Source organism: Macaca thibetana, chromosome 3 (assembly GCF_024542745.1).
Source record: "Macaca thibetana thibetana isolate TM-01 chromosome 3, ASM2454274v1, whole genome shotgun sequence".
In the NCBI taxonomy this organism is placed as follows: domain Eukaryota; kingdom Metazoa; phylum Chordata; class Mammalia; order Primates; family Cercopithecidae; genus Macaca; species Macaca thibetana.
In genome coordinates this window covers 14,911,862-14,932,565 of record NC_065580.1, presented here as the reverse complement: position 1 = coordinate 14,932,565, position 20,704 = coordinate 14,911,862, and the positions used below count along the sequence as shown (strand labels likewise).

Sequence of the window (20,704 nt, the reverse complement as noted above, 5' to 3'; positions counted from 1 at the left end):
CCCTAGCAGTGGGGCATCATATATATAGTGATGTACAGCATCATCTCTATGACATGGGGAAGACTCACTATGCCTGACTATGTTTGCGATTGGATTCAAGCCTTATCCAAGATTGTATCCGACTCATCCTCTGTTTGAATTGACAAAGAGAGTGGAAAGGATTATAAAATGGGAATGATGAGGACAAAGGGAAATGTAGATGAAGATTAAGAGGAAGATGAATGATAAGCAATAGAAGATATAAAGGAAGAGGATTTACTCATGGGGAGGAGGAGGGAAAAATAAAAGATGGTTCATTGGAAGAGTGGGACAAATCTAATTCTGTTGATAGAAATAAAGAGGACAGGGTGGAATTTCATTTGTGGATAGGGGAGTACAGGCATTTGTGAGACATTTAGGAAACATTCATTCAGCTTTTGCAGAATGCATTTGGAGTTTTGGAGGGAAATCTAGAAGGTAAATGTGAAATCGAGAGTGAGCCATATAGAGCTGATATTAATTATTATAGCTAGAAATAACAAGCCTTCCAATAAAAACTTTAGAAGTAGAGTCCGACTTCTGAGCACAGAACCTTAGCAAATGCTCATAGAACGGAGCAGGAGAACTAAGAAGGTTAAGAATGCTCACAAGGCAAATGGATTGGAGGAAGATCAGGACAGAAGTGCATGACAGAGTTGTGACTTTGAAGGAACAAATAGGTAACATTGTTAAAAGCTGAGTGAAGAATGCAAATAGAATAAAATTCTCTGGAATTGCTGATGACAGGTTATCAGTAACCTTTAAGTTTTCAAATTCGGCCGGGCACGGTGGCTCACGCCTGTAATCCCAGCACTTTGGGAGGCTGAGGCAGGCAGATCACCTGAGGTCGGGGAGACCAGCCTGGCCAACATGGTAAAACCCCGTCTTTACGAAAAATACCAAAAATTAGCCAGGCGTAGTGGTGGGCTCCTGTAATCCCAGCTACTCAGGAGGCTGAGACAGGAGAATCGCTTGAATCTGGGAGGCAGAGGTTGTGGTGAGCCGAGATTGCGCCACTGCACTCCAGCCTGGGCGACAGAGCGAAACTCCATCTAAAAAAAAAAAAAAAAAAAAAAAAAATTCAAATTCTATAGATTAGTGAGGGTAGAAATTTCCACTGGCTAAGGAATGAATATCAGGAAATAAATCCAGAAAATGGATTCTAGTCATTAGGGATGTGAAATGAAGGGGGATTTAGAATGCCATCTATACGCTAAAGCTTCCTAAATATTTTCTGTATATTTTCTTTTATAATGAGGGAGAAGGAGTTGCTTAGGAGCAAGAGGAACGTGAGGATGGTAGAGAGGAGGAGTAAGTGGTTAAAGAAGATTCTGAAAGAGAGAGAGTGAAATCAAGACTAAGGATCATCAGTAAATAACAGACACCTGCCTGTTCCAGCACTCCTGTAGGAACTTTAGTCGTCCAGCTCCTTTAATTTCACCCAGGACCTTTCAGCTGGCCAATATTAGGCACATTTCACACATGAAGAATATGAGGCTCAGAGATGCTAAGTATCTTGCTCCAAGTCTCGGGAAGCAGAACAAACAGATGTGGTTCCACAACAGAAGCTGTTAGACTCTGAAGTTCACATTTTCTCTGAGATGAGACACTGTCACTCATTTGTAATGTGACAAGGACTATAGTGGAGAGACGTGTAGGGTGGCTGAGAGGAGCACAGTCAGTCACGGGCTCGCAGGGTCTCCTGTTGGGCAGAGGAGAAAATGATCTGGTGACAATCACTGTGTCGTCTTTTTCCCCACTGATGAGCAAACGCTTCGAGAACAGGGAAGGGTGATCTTCACCCTGAAATCAGCATCTTGCAAAGATGGCACTGCAAGATATTTGCCTAATTAGTGGAAAAAATGTCTACTTCTGGTGCACATCTTCTATTTATTCAACAAGGGTTGGCAGTTATTTTTCAGTAAAATATATACTTGAGGTTGTAGAATTTAATTAGAATGTCTTCTCTGAGGCAATCAGATGTATTCTCAGGCCGGTCAGGATTGAAGAAAAGCACCCTGAGGGGTGCTGGTGGGAGCATCAGGACAGAGCAGTAAAGGCGCAAGTGTTGGAGGCGGAAGAAACTTTTGAGGAGAACATTATGGGAGAGTTTAGAAAAAATAAATGTGACTCTGAACCATGAAGGAGACGAGCATTTCTGGAACTACATATTTTGTTTAATACTTTATCGACTTGCAGCATTGACAGTCTTTCTCGTGTAGCTAAGACATTCTAGTTTGCCCTGCTTCTGCCCTCAATGCCCCCTGCCTCCTTTCTCTCCTAGTTTCCCTTACTGTGTACACTGCAATAAAAGAAAAGTTAGTGAATAGGTGGACATGAAATAAGAAGGAGTCAGTTCTAAAACTTTTTCAAATGTAACCTGTTTCTGTTTAAGGTTCACAATTGATGATGTAGCACATTAGTTTTACTGAAAAAGCATTTGCAAAAGAAAACATCAGGGAATCTCCATTCCAAAACACATCTTCCCTGAAGACAGGGAAGAAGGGTCTTTAAACACCTGCTTTGGCTACATCCCTTGTGTCTAAAATGTCTAAGCATTCATCTTTTTGTTCGCTTTCTTTTAAACCCGCATTTAAAGGATAGATTCTTAACAGTAGCAAGTTGAAAAGAGAAAAATACAAAGAACAAGATGCCATCACAATGTCCTCCTTTATCCCACTAATGATTGAAGAAACCAAAGCCTATCAAAAAGGCCAGTGAATCCTCAAAGCATCCAAGCCTTCAGATCTATCAGAGGTTGCTATCAATTTATATTTGATTTTGTGGAGGGTATGTGACAGTAAACACATTTGCTACTTTACCCCAAGGCAGAAGTCATCTTACTGCGAACACCCATAGTACTATAGTAGTACTACCAATTAGTGTACACCAAGTACTTTCCTATAACCTATCTAAGTTTGACCTTAAATGTAACTATAAGTCATTTAATAGTAATCCATCTTAGGTATGAAACTTGTCACTAAACAAAAATCACCTACCTGCTAGATAAAACCTAGGTTCTCTGATTCCAGGCTCTTTCCACAAGACCCTTGCCTCTTCCCAATGTTTTCTTTGGTAAATGATACATATATTTCATCAAGCTGAGTCTAGTCCATGTATTTGAGATACTTTCCAATTGTCTGTCTTTGCTGTTTATCATTTTTCAGACAATTGTCCATTACCATGCTTTTCTTGTACTGGAATCAAGGGAAGATGGTAAAAATGTAGAAATCCTAAAACTGTACTACATTATCTCCAGGCTTTAACCGACGTCCCTGAGACAAATCATGTCCTTATTTAGGGACTGGCCTGTCTCTCTGAAGCAGAGTAGATATAATGCAGTTGGAATCCAGGTTATTAGCTTAGCTTCGTGAATAATCTAAAGACTGAGGCTAGCACTGGTGGGTCATATACATATGTGTTCTTAAAAAATTATTCATGATGGGCTTGTTTTTTTTTCTCGTAAATGTGTTTAAGTTCTTTGTGGATTCTGGATATTAGCCCTTTGTCAGATGGATAGATTGCAAACATTTTCTCCCATTCTGTAGATTGCGTGTTCACTCTGATGCTAGTTTCTTTTGCTGTGCAGAAGTTCTTTAGTTTAATTAGATCCCATTTGTCAATTTTGGCTTTTGTTGCCATTGCTTTTGGTGTTTTAGTCATGAAATCTTTGCCCATGCCTATGTCCTGAATGGTATTGCCTAGGTTTTCTTCTAGAGTGTTTATGGTTTTAGGTCTTACATTTAAGTCTTTAATCCATCTTGAGTTAATTCCTCAAGGATCTAGAACCGGAAGTACCATTTGACCCAGCAATCCCATTACTGGGTATATACCCAAAGGATTAGAAATCATTCTACTATAAAGACACATGCACACATATGTTTATTGCAGCACTATTCACAATAGCAAAGACTTGGAACCAACCCAAATGCCCATCAATGATTTACTGGATAAAGAAAATGTGGCACATATACACCATGGAATACTATTCAGCTATTAAAAAAAAATGAGTTCATGTTCTTTGCAGGGACATGGATAAAGCTGGAAACCATCATTCTCAGCAAACTGACACAGGAACAGAAAACCAAACACCACAAGTTCTCACTAATAAGTGAGAGTTGAACAATGAGAGCACATGGACACAGGGAAGGGAACATCACACACCAGGGCCTGTCGAGGGGTGAGGGGCTAGGAGAGGGATAGCATTAGGAGAAATAGCTAATGTAGATGATGGGTTGATGGGTGCAGCAAACCACTATGGCACGTGTATACCTATGTAACAAACTTGAATTCTGCGCATGTATCCCAGAATTTAAAGTATAATAAAAAAAGTAAAAAGTTATTATTATGGTTACTCAACAGCTTCTGTTTTTTTCTGACTCTCTCCACAGATTAATAATCCTTGAATATTTTAATGGGAACAGATAACCAGACTTGGGTGAGTGACTTTATTCTCCTCGGCCTTTCCAGTGACTGGGACGCTCAGGTCTCCCTCTTTGTCCTATTATTGGTCATGTACATGGTGACCATGCTGGGGAACTGTCTCATTGTTCTTCTGATCAGACTGGACAGCCGACTCCACACTCCCATGTATTTCTTTCTCACCAACCTCTCCCTTGTTGATGTCTCCTATGCCACAAGCATAGTCCCTCAGCTGCTGGCACATTTTCTTGAAGAACATAAAGCCATCTCGTTGCAGAGCTGTGCAGCCCAATTATTTTTTTCCCTGGCCTTAGGTGGGATTGAGTTTGTTCTCCTGGCAGTGATGGCCTATGACCGCTATGTGGCTGTGTGTGACCCCCTGCGATACTCGGCGATCATGCATGGAGCGCTGTGTGCTAAGTTGGCCATCACATCCTGGGTCAGTGGATCCATTAACTCTCTCATGCATACCACCATCACCTTTCAGCTGCCCATGTGCACAAACAAGTTTATTGATCATATATTCTGTGAAATTCTAGCTCTGATCAGGCTGGCTTGTGTGGACACCTCCTCCAACGAGGTCACCATCATTGTGTCTAGCATTGTTCTTCTGATGACACCCTTATGTCTGGTTCTTTTGTCCTACATCCGGATCATCTCCACCATCTTAAAGATCCAGTCCAGAGAAGGAAGGAGGAAAGCCTTTCACACGTGTGCCTCTCACCTCACCGTGGTTGCCCTGTGCTATGGCATGGCCATTTTCACTTACATCCATCCCCACTCCAGTCCCTCTGTCCTTCAGGAGAAGTTGATCTCTCTCTTTTATGCCATTTTGACACCAATGCTGAACCCTATGATTTACAGTCTAAGAAATAAAGAGGTGAAGGGGGCCTGGAAGAAACTATTATGGAAATTCTCTGGGTTAACATCAAAGCTGGCAACTTGACTCGTCAAGATGACTTAGAGAAAACAGCTTTGCCTCAGTGTTCTCCACCCAACTTAGATCTGACAGGCATAAACTACGTTGCCCTGGCAACCAGGAAGGAGATGACGTAGCGTGTACTGTGGATGTTATGTAGGAGGCTGAATTGTTGAGTTGGGGAGTGAGATGTGGGGTATTTTTATGTCATAGCAGCATGATAAGTGGAGTATGGCATGGCCCCCTTAGACCTACCACACTTATTTAGTCTCCATTTCTTTGTCTTGATAGTAATTGGAAGAAACTGTACCATATTATTGTACTGTTGGGTTTGTTACATTGTTTGTAATCATGGACCTATTCCTAGATCTTACACTGAATAACTGGTTATTTTTCAATATTTCAGACAGGTTATATTTTTGGTCAAATGCATTTTCACAATTGAAAGTTTGCTCACAATAATATGTGATGTAAGTAGCCACATGCATTATATTTGTGATTCATGGAGAAACATCAATTAAAGATCTTGTTTCACTCTGATCACAATATAACCAAAGGTTGTACACAATGACAGTGTTGGCCAAGGAAAAGCTGAGCCTCAGTAGCTGCGTGAGCCACGGTGCCTGACCACTTTTCTTAGTTGAAACTCAGGCTGTCTGGATCTAGAGTCTACACTCAGAACCATTGTCTCACGCTGCTTCTAAAAATGTTATTATTACGAACAGTAGGCAAATAGAGATCTTATAGGAGACTCTTTTACGTCCAGGGCTTCCTAAACCACCTACCCTTCAGAGATCTTTTACTTTCTTTGCAAAGGGGAAAAGGACGAAGTGAGAAACACCTCCATGCAGCTATGGTGCTCTACAGTTAGTGACTCTTGTTTTCCAAAGAAGACAAATATAGCAGATGAGCTTACTGTAAAGAGTTTACCATTATTTATTTTTTGAAAAATACATTCTTTTTATTTTGAATTCTATTCCTAAAAATAAAAACCTATAACTGCAAAAATTAAAAAAAAAATTAAGAGCAAAATCAGCACATAGAGATATGGGAATCGACATTACTTTTATTATTGTTAATTTGGACAATATAACTTTGCATTTGAATAGCTTTAATTGCTAAAGTGCATTTTTGTCTGTCATCTCATTTCTTCTGTTTTATTAATTTACTGTAAGAATTGCCATAGCAAAGTACCATAGCGTAGGTGGCTCAAATAACAGAAAGGTATTTTCTCACTGCTCTAAAGGTTAGAAGTCTGCCATACAAGTGTTGGCAAGGTTGATTTCTTGTGAGGGCTTGCTCCTTGCCTTGTAGGTGTCATCCCTCTGTGTGTGTCTGTGTCTTAACCTCCTCCTCTTGTAAGGACACTTCTCGTGCTGGATCAGTGTCTATTCCAATAATCTCATTTTAGCTTAATTACCTCTTTAAAGACCTTATCTGCAAATACAGTCACATTCTGAGGTACTAGGGATTAGGACTTCAACACAAGTATGGGGAGGGGGACACATAATCCAGAAGGTATATTTATACTCAATAAACATTATAGCCTTGTTTCTTTATCCTTTATGTAGTAAGATAGGGAGAGCTGGCATTATCATTCCCATTCCAAATATAAGGAAACCATTATCAGAAGATAACATGAAAGGCTACAAAACATTTAACGCGCTTGGTATTTTATGTACTTTAAAATTACTGATGCTTATTATACAACCAGAAATAGTCTTTAAAATAAATTTTTATCACACTCCAATTTACAGAGAAACAATTTGCTAAGGGCCATCACAAATACTAAATGCCAACTATTATTTAAGTACTATGTAAGTGCATAACTCTCTATGCCCATTCACTAAGTGCTAAGGGCTATCCAAGTACTCTGGCTAGAGATTAAGTGAAAGTCAAATCTGTGATAAATTTAAGAGCCATAAGCAGACACACAAGGGGAAGGAGACAGTGTGGCTTTCAACAGTCTCTTACACTTTTTTGACATTTCTTAATTTTTAAAATGAGTGGACATGTCCTATACTTCATGCATATGGAAATCAAAAAAGGAGACAGTTACATTTCTTGATTTTTTAAATGAGTGGACATAATCCTATAGTTCATGCATATGGAAATCAAAAAAAGGAGGCAGTCTGTGGAGTGATGACAATTTTGCTTTAAGATAAATTGTCATAAACTTATATAATGTAGATATGAAATAAGTGTAGACATCATCTGGCCTAACTTTCCATTGTCAGTAGAAGACTGAAGATGGGGCTCATATGATATCATAGGCTTCATTCCAACTAGAAAGAAACATCCCTTCCTTTAGAATAAAAGTTCCATGTCAGGGCATATCTATTGCCAAGTAAAACATAGGCTTACCTATATTGCCTGACTTACTACCTCAGAACACCACATTTTGTAACACACAATCACATACTTCCACTCCAAAGAATGTAAGACAGAAACAATTCCTTGTAAAAATTCGATAGAACTTACCCATATAACTAGCTTTGCGGGAATACTTTTAATAAGTATTTCATTTCTCTAATGTTTCTGAGAATTTTTCAGGCTATTTTATATTCCATCAGCTTTTAATGAATTACATTTTACTAGGAATTTGTCTATTTTTAAGTTTTTAAATTTACTGACATAAATCTCTTCATAACTTTGGTGATTATCTTTTGAATGTCTACTGAAATAGTACTTATATCCTTTTTATAACATTATTTGTCGTTTTTCTCTTTCCTTTCTTAAATCAAGTTTAATGGTGCATATTGTACACACAGTGAGATTCACCATTTTAAGTGTATGGTTCTATGAGTTTTTGATGAAAGTTTATGACAACCGCAAACAAAATATGTAATATTCCAAAAGTCATTTTGTGACCCTTTGTGGTAATGCCGTCCTTATTTATTTCCAATTACTTTTGTCACAGAAATGCAAAGTACTCTTCAAAAGTGTTAAGGTATGAAAGTCCAGGAAAGACTAGAATTGTTACAGAAGAAAGGAGACTGAAGAGAAATAACATGTAAATACGATGTGGGATCCTGGATAGCATCTTAAATTTTAAAAAAAGACAAAGACCAAAGAAATGAATGGGAAACTGATGAAATTAGATTAAGCATTGTAATTTAGCTAATAACAAAATAATATCAGTTGCAACAATGCTAGTTTCCTGTTCTTTTATTTGTATTATAGTTATATAAGATGAGAATATTAATGGAAATTTTCTGTGCTATTTTTGAAAATTTTCTGTAATGCTAAAATTACTTCAAAATAAAATCTTTTAAAAAATAAGCCAATGTAATTCACTACATTAAGAGCATACAGATTTTTTAAAGTGCTCATCTCAATAGGTGACAAAAACATTTGACAAAATTCAATGTCTATTAATGATAAAAATTAAATAATCTAGAAATAGAAGGGAATTTCCTAAATACAAAAAAGACATCAACAAAATTCTATTAATTAACATCATTCTTAATGGTGAAAGATTAGATGATTCTCTCCTAGATTGGGAACAATCAAGGACGCTCACTCTCAGCACGCCATTTCAATATTCTAGGTTCTAGTCACTGAAAAAAGGAAAGCAAAAGAAATGAAAGAATAAAGATCAGAAAAGAAAAAAAGTCAACCTATCTTTACTCACAGATGACATAATCATCTACATAGAAAATCTCAAAGAAGCCACAAAAAAGCCCTATCAAAACTAGTAAGGAGCTGGGCACGGTGGCTCAAGCCTGTAATCCCAGCATTTTGAGAGGCTGAAGCAAGCAGATCACCTGAGGTCAGGTGGTTAACCAGCCTGGTTAACATGACAAAACCTTGTCTCTACTAAAAAAATACAAAAAATTAGCTGGGTGCGGTGGTGGGCGCCTGTAATCCCAGCTACTTGGGAGGCTGAGGCAGGAGAATCGCTTGAACCCAGCAGGTACTCCAGCCTGGGCAACAAGAGCAAAACTCTGTTTCAAAAAAATAAAAAATTAAATTAAAAAAAACCCAATAAGGGATTTAACAATGGCAAAGGATACATGTCAGTAATAAATAATGTATTTTATTTTTAGCAATGAGCAAGTAGAAAATAAAATTAGATCAAAGTGTCATGTAAAAGAGCATAAAATCATGAAATAATACTTAAGGGAAAGCTAAATATGTGCAAGATTATACAGTGGAAACCATTTTTAAAATGAGGGACATTAAAGAAGAACTAAACAGATATTTATGTCATATTCAAGGATTGGGAGATTCAATATTTTATTAAGATGGTAATCTCTCCAATTTGATCTGTAAATTCATTGCAATCCTGGTCAAAATCTTATCAGGAGTTTTTCAAAAATTTGACAATGTGATCTTAACATTTATACAAAAAACAAAAAGCTGAGGATGGACAAAATAGTTTTGAAATATAGAACAAACTTGACACACTCACTGATTTTAAAACTTAGTCAATACAGTCAATATACTGCAGTAGTCAATACAGTGAAATATTTCTTCAGAGGTAAACATATGGATTAATGGAATAGACAAGAGTCCAAAACTAGACGAAATTCACCAATTCAGTCCATTGATTTTTGATAAAGATGCCAAGGTAATTCAAAGGAGAAAAGATAATCGTTTCTACCGTGGTGCTTGAAAAATTAGACACCCATAAAAAGAAAGAAAAAGGGAAGGGAAGGAAGGAAGGAAGGAAGGAAGGAAGGAAGGAAGGAAGGAAGGAAGGAAGGAAAGAGGAAGGAAGGAAGGAAAGAGAAAGGAAGGGGGAAAGGGGAGAAAAGGAAAGAAAGGAAAGGAGGAAGGAAGGAAGCAAACAACCAAGAAAGGAAGGAAGGAAGGATTTTTTTTTAATATACACTACATAGGAAAACTAACTCTTAGTGGATTAGAAGATTAATGTAAAAGTAAAATCATAAAACTTCTAGAAGAAAGCATGGGAAAAAACTTAGCAATCTGGGGTTAGGCAACGATAAATTGGACTTCTTTAACTTGTAAACTGTACATTTGATAACATTTAAAAACTCAAACCATTTAATAGCAAAAAAACCACAATTTTAAAAATGGGCAAAGAACTTTGATTTTCTTTGTTTTACTGTTTTGTTTTATTAATTTGGCTTTAATCTTTACTATTTTTTTCATTGATTTATGACCTTAATTTTGCTTACAATGCTTTTGTCTGCTGGCTCTGCATTTTTGTAGCACTTGTATAACTAAATAGGTCTTTATTTCTCTTTCATTTTTGAAATATATATTCTCTGGGCATAGAATTCTAGGTTGGCACTTTTTTCATCTTTCAGTTCTTCTGTAAGTCTTATCTGTGTTCCTCTGTATGCAATGTGCCTTTTTTCCTTGTGGCTCCTTTCGTAATTTTTGCTTCATTACTTATTTTCAACATTTTAGGAATATAGCACTTTGTTATGTTTTTATTTTTTTATTTTTTTATGCCACAGGTTTGTTGAGCTACTTAAATGTGCAGGTTCACTGTTATTATCATATTTGAAATTGTGGGGCTTTTAATTGTTGATTATGTTTCCCTCACACCTCATCCCTCCCTTTTCCCTCTAGGACTCACAACTTATTGAAGCACATTCAACTTTTTCACTCTTTTATAACTGTCTGTTTCATTTTGGATAGTTTCTATTGCTATATCAGCAAATTCTCCTATCTTTTCTTTTGCAGTGTCGAATCTGCTGTTACTTCTATCCACTGCCTTTTTTTTTTTTTTTAAATCTTAGATATTGTGTTTTTCATCACCTAGTAGTTTGAATTGGGTGTGTTAATGATGGCAGCAGCAGCCTGTCTGGAGCGGCCACGACCATGACGCCGGCTGCAGTGACTGCAGTGACAAACATGCGGCTGGGGCTGCAGCTCCGTGGAGTTGGCGGGAGCCAGGAACAGGCAGAAGCCCCACCCCCATCCAAGTTGGAGGGGCAGCAACCCCACCCTCAGGAGTGCAGCTGCAGCCACCCAGCGGCGGACCTGGGCATCTCCGCACTCTCAGGGGCCCAGGAAGCCCCCATTCCCCCACAGGATAGAGAGTGCCTGCTCCCACTGCCTGGACTCTCCGCGTTCTCAGTGACTGGTGCCCTCTCCAATTTTGGAGCAAAGCTGTAGCTGAGCCCCGGCTCTGTCACGACCCGGCCAGGTGTGCGTGTCCTCAGGGCAGCGCTGACACACCAGTCCTCTGCCACCTCGGCCTAACATGCATGGGAGGAAGGCCAAAAGGGGGCTAAGGGTGGCTCAGTGTGGGCCTGCAGGCACCCCTCAGCACAAACAGCCTGGGTGCCATGGGCACCGTGGACAGCAGGTTAATGGCAGCAGGAGGCGGACTGGCTCCTGGGCGGAAAAGAATGGGTCCCCAGTGAAACCTCATCTTCAGGCCAGGGACAGCCTGAAACCTGGGGTCCAAGCTGCCAGTTCTGCAGACCGGAATGAGAACTTAGGGTGCTTTTTTCATGCCACCCCATGGCTGCCCATGGACCAATCAGCATGCACTTCCTTACCTCTGAAGCTCATAAAACCCCCCGACTCAGCCAAACTTGAGTAAATGTAGGGATAACCTGCCTGTGGAGAAAAGCTACCCATTGTGGATCTTCTCTCAGCTGAAAACTGAGCAGATGTCGGGGACTACCTGCCTGCAGAGAAGAACTACCCACTGTGGGACAACTTGCCTGTGGAGAGGAGCTACCCACTGAGAGTCTCCTCTGAGCTGTTCTGTTGCTCAGTCAAGCACCTCTTTGCCTGGCTCACCCTCCACTTGTCCGCATACTTCATTCTTCCTCGACACAGGATGAGAACTTGGGACCTGCCGAATGGCAGGACTGGAGGAGCTGTAACACAAACAGGGCTAAAACACATCCTTTTCTCACCATGTTGCGAGCAATGAGAAGGAGGGAAGAGAGGCGAAAAGAGCTGTGGCCCTTCGCGGATCCCAGACCTAGGAGCTCCCCGAGCCAGGGCTGTAACACCTTCTTTGGGGCTCCATGGTTCCTGGAGTCTCCCAGTTTCCAGGTGCCACCGTGTTGCCCAGTGCCAGCTGTGGAAGCTGCTTGCAGTACACCTGCTCTAGCTGCAGCCTGACAGGGAACTGGCACCAATGTCAGCATCTGGAGCTGCCCACCCTGCCGTAGCTGACTTGCCTGGGTGTGCATAGAGGCCAGGCCCAAGCTTGCTCGCTCACACACCCCTCACTGCTCTATGCCTGGCTCACCCTTGGCAGGCATGGGATCCAGGCCAGTAGTGCAAACTGAACTCAGCCTGCCAGTCTGAGCGGGTGGACCAAGACCAGCGAGCCTGAGCAAAACTTGGGCAAAGGTGCCACCGGCCACGGCTGGCAAAGTGACACCCCAAGGATCCTGTGACATTAATATCTTGGGTTTTTTTCTCCTCATTATGTGTAGGCTTTCCTGTACCAACTTAAATGTGAAATTTATTTATAATGGATATTTTAATGTACTTGTCTTCTAATTATATCATCTGTTATTTCTGTATATGTTTTTATTGATTGATTTTTCTCTTTATTGTGGCTTGTTTTGGTTCCCTCTCCTTATGTTGTGTCCTGGGAACTTTTTTTCTGCTACTTTGCATGCCTGGACTTATTTTAATTGGATTGTAAGTATTGTGAGTTTCATGTTTTTTGGTGCCGAGTACTTTTGTTTTCCTTTAAATATTTTTCTCTTTTCTCTGGGAAGCACTTAAACTGCTTGGAATTAGTTTACGTATCGAGTCTTGCTTTTAAGGGGTGTTAGGTTGGGTCCAGCCAAGTGTTAAGTGTAGGGTCAATTTGCACTGTTCCTGAGGCTATGCCTTTCTAAGGATTCTACTCAATGTCTTGTGTGTTTGAGGTCTTTCTATCCTCACTGGAGAGCACATGAACTATTCTGAGCCTTGTGTTAGCTTTAAAGATTAGTCTTTTTACTTCGGTCTGATGGTTATTTCCTTGGCCTAGGAAGGTTCCTCATATTTATGCAAAGATCAGGTCAGCAAAAGATTGAAGGATAACCATCTTCAGATATTGAAAGTTTTCCCTCATTTTAGCTCTCTTCTTTGTCACTCTTCTCCAAACTATAAATTTTGTCTTCTCAACTCAGGATGACCATGGGCTCCATTTGAGTTCCCTCTCTTTGTGCTGTGGCCTGGTAACTCTCTCCGGGAAATAAGCAAGGGTACTTATGACTCACCTCATTTATTTTCCTTCTCTGGGATAGTACTGTTTTGCCCTGCCTTTTGTCCAATGTCTGAAAACCTTTGCTTCATATATTCTGGTCAGTTTTCTAGTTCTGTAGGTCAGATGAATACCATCCCAGCTATTCTATCATGGCCAGAAGGTTAATTCACAATCGCTTCTGATACTGTTTTATTTAATGCAAAGATTGTGCTTAATTGTTTTAATAATTATAATAATTTATCTGTAGATTTTTTTAGGTTATTTATATAGAAAATTATATAATCTGAAAATAAAATAACAATATTACTTTTTTCTTCCCAATCCTGATATTATTATATTTTTTTCCCTGTGTTCTTCTACTGGTTAGGACTATCAGTATAATGTTAAAAAAGATGGGTTGATATAGGTTGGCTCTGTGTCTCCACCCAAATCTCATGTTAAATCATAATCACCAGTGTTGTGGGGGGAATCTCGTGGGAGGTGACTGGATCATGGGGGCAAATTTTCTCCATGCTGTTCTCATGATAGTGAGTGAGTTCTCATAAGATCTGACTGTCTAAAAGTATGTAGCACTTCCCCCTTCACTCTCTGTATCCTGCTACCATAGGAATGTGTGCTTGCTTCCCCTTCATCCTTCCACCGTGATTGTAAGGCCTCCCTAGCAATGCCTCTTGTACAGCCTGTGGAACCGTTAGCCAATTAAACCTCTTTTATTTATAAATTACCCAGTGTCAGATAGTTCTTTATGGCAGTGTAAGAACAAACTAATATATAGGGGTATGACATTTTTATTTTGTTTCTAAGCTTATCTACTTTATGTGCATTTCATCAGTAGTAAGGTCTATATTTTTTAAAATCACGAATATATATTAATTTTAAAATATCTTTCTGTGTCTATTAATATGATCATATGGCTTTTATTCTTTTACTAATAATGTGGCAAATAATCGAGTATTTTCTAATATTAAACTTTTTTGTCTTGAGTTAAACCAAGTTTGCATGATGCATTAAATATTTTTATATATATGAATGTATGGGAGTTGCTATATATTTTTTAAAGTTTTCTATCCATTTTCCCCATTCAGACTGAATTTTTCTTTCTTTCATATTCCCTATCTAGTTTTGGGATCATGGTTATGATAATCTTACACAATTAGGTATGCCATAATCCCTCATTTTTTTCTTTTGAAAATCTTGTGCAAATTTGAAAGCATGTGTTCTTTTAATATTTGATAGAACTCCAAAATAGATCTGTGAAATACATTGCTACATTGTTGCAATCAAATCTTTTTAATAGATCAGCAATTCCTTCTCAAAGAGAAGATCGGGTAAATTTTATTTATTTTTCTAGCACATGTATTTTTTTTCCGAAGTGGATCTGATGTAATAGCCATGGATTTTTCAAGGTCCTAGCTATTTATCAACTTGTCCCACACTGGGCTAGAGAAGCTCAGAAGAGCGACATATTTTAAAAGCTCTCTCCGTATATATTTGAAGATAATTTTGAAATGATGTTTGCTTTCTTTTATAGTATTAAGAATTTTCTTCTTAAAGGAGGAAATAATTGTCTTCTTTCTGTTACTTGCTAAATTAAATGGTGTTTTCCAAGGATGAGACTACCCCTTATTTGTATTCTCTTTTCTCATATTTAATTGATAAATAAAAATTGTATATATTCAAGAAGTATGACATGATTTGATATATTTATACATTACATAATGATTACCACATCAAATTAATTAACACACCCATCACCACCATGCTGTACCTTAGATACCCAGAACTTGTTCATCTGATAATGGAACGTTTTACCAGCATCTCCCTATTTCCCCATATCCTATCCCCTAGAAACTATGGTTCTATTCTCTACTTCTATGAGTTTAACTTTTTAAGATTCCACATATAAGTGAGATCTTACATTTTGCCTAGATTTTTGCACTTACCATAATGTCCTCCAGGTTTATCTACATTGTAACAAATGACAGGATTTCCTTTTTTATGGCTGAATAATATTCCTATATATAATATATATTCCAATATAAAATATCATCATCCAATATATACTGGAGTGATATAACCAGTTCACATTCCCACAAATATACAAAGATTTCCTTTTCTCCACACAAATTCCCACACACATTCCCACAAATATACAAAGACTTCCTTCTCTCCACACCTTCACCAACACTTATTATCTGTTATCTTTTTAATAATAGTCATCCAAACAGGTGTAAGGTAATATCTTATTGTGTTTTTTGATTTGCATTTCTCTGATGATTGGTGTCACTGAACACCTTTTCAGGTACTTGTTTGTCATTTTTATGTCTTCGCTGGAAAAAGAGCTATTCAAGTTATTTGCCAGTTTTTGAATTGGGTTATTTGTGGGCTTTTTTTGCTATTAAGATGTCTACATTTTTTATATGTTTTGGATACAAACTTCTTATCAGATACATGGTTTGCAACTCTTTTCTCCCATTCCATAGGTGGCTTTTTCATCCTGTTGATTGTTCCATCAATCAACATTTGTGTGAAAACATTTAGTTTGAAGAAATCTCACTTCCGTATGTTTCCTTTTGTTGCCTGTGTTTTGGTATCATAATCTATTTGGATTATTTGTTGTCCTCCTTGCATCAAATGATTTTAAACTATTTTCTAGTGAAACTTATAATATATTGCCCAGACTAATCAAAATAGAGGAGATAGAGAGAACTGGAAGAAAAAAACAATGTCAGCAAAAGAAAAAGACACATTATCACAGTTTCTATATAAATTAGAAAATATAAGAAAATATTAACAAATTTAGGCCCATAAATTTGAATGTTTGGTGGGACAGAGAAATTTCAAAAAAAAAAAAAAAAAAAAAAAAAAAAACCTTACCAAAATGGACACATGAAGAAATCGTGTGTCTTATATTTAAGAAATTCGAATCTGTGTTTAAGAATTTTCCTTCAAATAATTATTTTAAATAAAGTGTTTCTTCAAGGAATTCTACCAAATATATAAGATTATAAATGACACCAGTCATCCACAAAAGCCATTTCATGTATTCAATATAGAAAGGCTAATTATATTTTCACGTAATTTAAAAGACACTGTTTAAAACAACATTTCAAAACTTCAAATCTGGGAACAAATCTAATGAGAGATCTACAACACATATATATAGATTAAAAATACAGATACAAAATACATGGAAGAATATAACTTTTACATGGATTGGAAGACACAATACCATAAAAATGTCACTTCCCCCCAAATGATTTTCAGATTCAATGAAAATCAAATTAAAATCTTAGCAAGTTATTGTCCTGGAAATTTTTGAGAACATTTTAGAATCATATTAAAATTTTATATGGCCTGAAGTGTCAAGACGACTTAAAAATTTAGAATCTAGTTGGAGGATTTACACTATGATAAAACAAGATTTATTATAAAACTATAGTAATGAAGAAAATGTAGTATTGGTATAGCAATAAATAAACAGACCAATGGGACAGAAAAAAAGAGCCTAGAGCCTAGAAATAAAAACCTACACAATAAATTGAAATTTGGTTTATGGCAACACATGGGAGTAGTGAAGAAGCAATTGTGAATAGACAAAGATGAATTGTGGTAGACAAAGATTTCTCATTCAGGACACAGAACGTTAGAACTATATGAAAAACAATTGATATATAAAACTACATTACAATTAAGAGAATCAATTCATCAGAAGCACAATGAAGAAAGTAAAAAGGCAAGCCACACCATGGAAGAAAATATTTTATGACAGATGACTTACATTCAAAATATATAGCGAGCCAAAATCAATAAGAAAAAGAGAGATAGCCCAGTAGAAAACTGGGCAAAATATTGCATATACATTTCACAAAATGGAATATCCAAATGGCCAATAAATATTTGAAAATACGTACAACGCTGTTAGTCATTAGGGAAATGTAAAATATAATCACAGTGAGATACTACTGTGTACCTATGAGAATGGTTAAAAAGGAAAAAAACTGACAATAACAAGGGTAGAGAAAGGATGAAGCAAAAATAAAAATCCTAATGTGTAGTTGATGGAAATTTAATTTATACAACTGTTTTGGCAAACTGACAATGTTAGCTAATGTTGGGCGTGCATTTAACTTGTGATGTAGCAATTACACTACCAGGCAACTGAAATGGGTACATATGTGGGATGAAAGATGAGTGTGTTGTATGTGTCTATGAATGTTCATAGCAGTATTGTTTTTAATAGCTACAAACTAGAAACAACGCACATATCTAACACAATGGATATATAATTTGAGATGCTTAAAGTATGCAGTAAATTTCTGTGGTATTTGCAGAATATAAGGGTTAAGCACTATATACATAGTTAAATAATTTGACAGATTGAAGTACTTTTTCAGCAGTCAGAATGAGAAAGGTTTCACAAAACAGTTGCATCAGTTGTGAAAAGATATTTGATCATAAATAATGCACAACTTAAGTGTCATGTTAAAGAAGATAATGTTCAAAGGTCATATAGATGATCCATGAATAACTGGACACTTGGGTCAAATATTCCAAATCATGAGTGTATGGACACAACATCATGGGCAAGTTACAGCTTCCTCAAAGTGAAACTTCAACAAAGGCTTAGAAGAATGTCCCCTGGGGAACTGGGACTTTGAATTCTCTTCTCATGTTTTGGGCTCAGGAAACACTACATTCTTATTTGTAAAGAGTTTAAGGTGAAGAAGTCACCATATTGAAATTCCTGAATGAAGGAAAAAGAAATGAAGGGGAAAAATGAAAGAAAAAAAAAAAAGAAGAAAAAGTAAGAGAAGCCTAATAAACACAGCATAATTGGCCTGCAGAGATTTTCTCTCTGAGGGGAAAGAAAATAACTTCTAAATCCTGCCTCTTGCGCAGCCCTCTCTTCCTGGGGTAGTGCTGACCTCTTGTCATCTCCAGTGCTGTATTGGAACCTTGAGCCGTGAACCCAGGGTTTCCTCCTTAACACACACAGCTGCTTCCTAGATTTTTAAGCCTTATGTGACAATAGGAATGAATTTGGTTGGTGGAATGATAAAAGTCTCATTTTGGCAATTGGTTCCAAGAAACCATAGCTTGAATAGCCAAATTGAGGAGGAAGTTATTTTCAGATACCTCTGAGAAAAGAAGCACCCAGCATAAGGCTTTGACAGCTTTCATAGGAATCGCCAGGCTTAGCTGGTAATGTTTCCTGCATCCCACTGCAGCACACAGCAGCACTAACTCCTGGAAATGTGGACTAGAGGACAGGTTTGTGTTGACTGGCTCATAAATGATGATGGTCATAAGGTAACTTCATCAGAATAACCAAAGCGTATGTTGCTGCCAGCACTGTGGCTATACCTAAGGAAGTTGGGATTGGGAGAGCAACTCAGCCAATCGACATTTTGGGAAAAACTCAAGCTTTCCATGTGGCTTTGTTTTTTGAAAAGAATACTTGTAATTCATCACCATAGGAAGCTTGAATCATAAACTCAGGAAGAAAAGGTGATACAGGAATGCCATTCGCCTTCACTATTTTTGTCAATTATAACATTGCCACCTTACTTTAGAAAATCGGCTTAACTTTTATTTACATACCACATTTTCAAAAATGTTTTAAGCTTTATTATTTTATTCTTTGTTTTTTTCTTAAGAAATCATTATTTTTACCATTAGCATTATATTCTTATTTCATTAAGGATACATATATTGCCGTCCTCCAATGAATTAGGAAAGATTTCCACTTACGCTCCCTTTAGACAGATCAAGAAATGAGTTAATGAGAGATGAACTGGTAAATGCAAATTCATTGGCAAAGCAGTTCATACACTCCCAGGAAAAGGCCGTAAAAAAAAATAACGAAGATGATGCAGAAATATGACATGCTAACTACAGGTATTTTTATTTTATCTTTAATCAGTACCTTCTTGGGCCTTACTGGCCAAAAATCAGGGATTACTAAAGTTTGTCAAACCTTTAACTAATTTTTATTTTTTTTAAGAAGTAAAAGGTTTAAAACTCTAAGAGATTAATGTCAGTTGGTTTTTTCAACCAGGTTTCCTTATTTGGTACCTGAGATCCATGAAGGCATCATCAAATGTACCCTTCTCTTTTAGTTTCAACCCTTTGCTGATGAAATTCCTTTATATGAATTGTTTCATAGGTCATAGTAGAACTGACTACTACTCCATTGAATTTTCAAAACTAGTTTATAACATATTGTCTGTTTATGGCCAAGTCACATGGACAGGTCCCAGGCATTGATTTTCCCCTTTGAGATGAGGCATCTCTCTCTTTTTACCTGCAGTACCTGCCAGTTACGCTTTCATAATTTGACTATTTTATTCATTAGGGATTATAAAAGGGTAGGTTTCTTCTTTCTTTGATAGAAATATTACGAAGTGATTTATTAATCTTTTGAAGCTTTAGAGTACATTTTAAAGAATTAAAAAACATTTAGTACTTTTATTGCCTCCTCTCATTGTAACTTACATAAATTATCTCTTGGGATAGGAATGGTTTATGAAGCTTAATTTATTCAAAGGTGAATAAAGGATTATCATATCCAAATGCCCATTGACTTTTTGTCTGCTAGCTTATCCAAGTGCTCTGGACACCCTATTTATCTGCAGTTAATGGCACGACCAGACCACAGATGGAAAGTAGGTAATATTTGGTTGGAGCATCTGGGTCTAAGTTTCATTTTCTTTTGCCACAAGACAGAGTAATTAAAAAATAGAGTATGTGGGAAATTTAGAGTAGGCTTTGGTAAGACCATAAAATGTTTCCAAATCATTTGTGATTTGAATAAGGTGCAAACACAGATTACTAAGAGTTTCAAAGAGCATTTTTGAATACTAGAGCCCTTGAACTTTCCAAAATACTGTTTATCATCAGTATTAGAAAGTGTGGAGATGGTATTGAGCAGGCTAGAGTGTTACCTTTTGGTTCTGTGAGCCACAATAGAAGGAGAACAGTACAGAGATAAGAGAAGACAAAGTTTTCCAAGGGAGTGGAACAGCAAAGTATTTGAGATGAGAACAAGAATAAAGGGAATTGAGAGAAAGAGAGTGAGAGATAATCAATACTCATTTCAATGAGTTAATTCCAGTTAATTATTTTCCATCACACTGTAGTCTCCAAATTGTCACTATTCAGGACAATACAAATAGACCCGGAGGGAATATGCAACT

The 20,704-nt window shown here is 37.4% G+C and overlaps 1 protein-coding gene across 1 annotated transcript; it reads left to right on the top strand.

Moving 5' to 3' along the window:
- Positions 1–4,412: 4,412 nt before the first annotated feature.
- On the top strand, positions 4,413–5,614 carry LOC126951041 (olfactory receptor 2F1-like). Its single transcript, XM_050784926.1, has one exon. The coding sequence runs from the start codon at positions 4,433–4,435 to the stop codon at positions 5,384–5,386; it is 954 nt and encodes a 317-aa protein (XP_050640883.1). The 5' UTR covers positions 4,413–4,432; the 3' UTR covers positions 5,387–5,614.
- The last annotated feature ends 15,090 nt before the right edge of the window (positions 5,615–20,704 follow it).

What these genes read in the sequence shown, in the direction of transcription:
- LOC126951041 (XM_050784926.1), top strand. Translation starts at nt 4,433, where the DNA reads ATGGGAACAGATAACCAGACTTGGGTGAGTGACTTTATTCTCCTCGGC.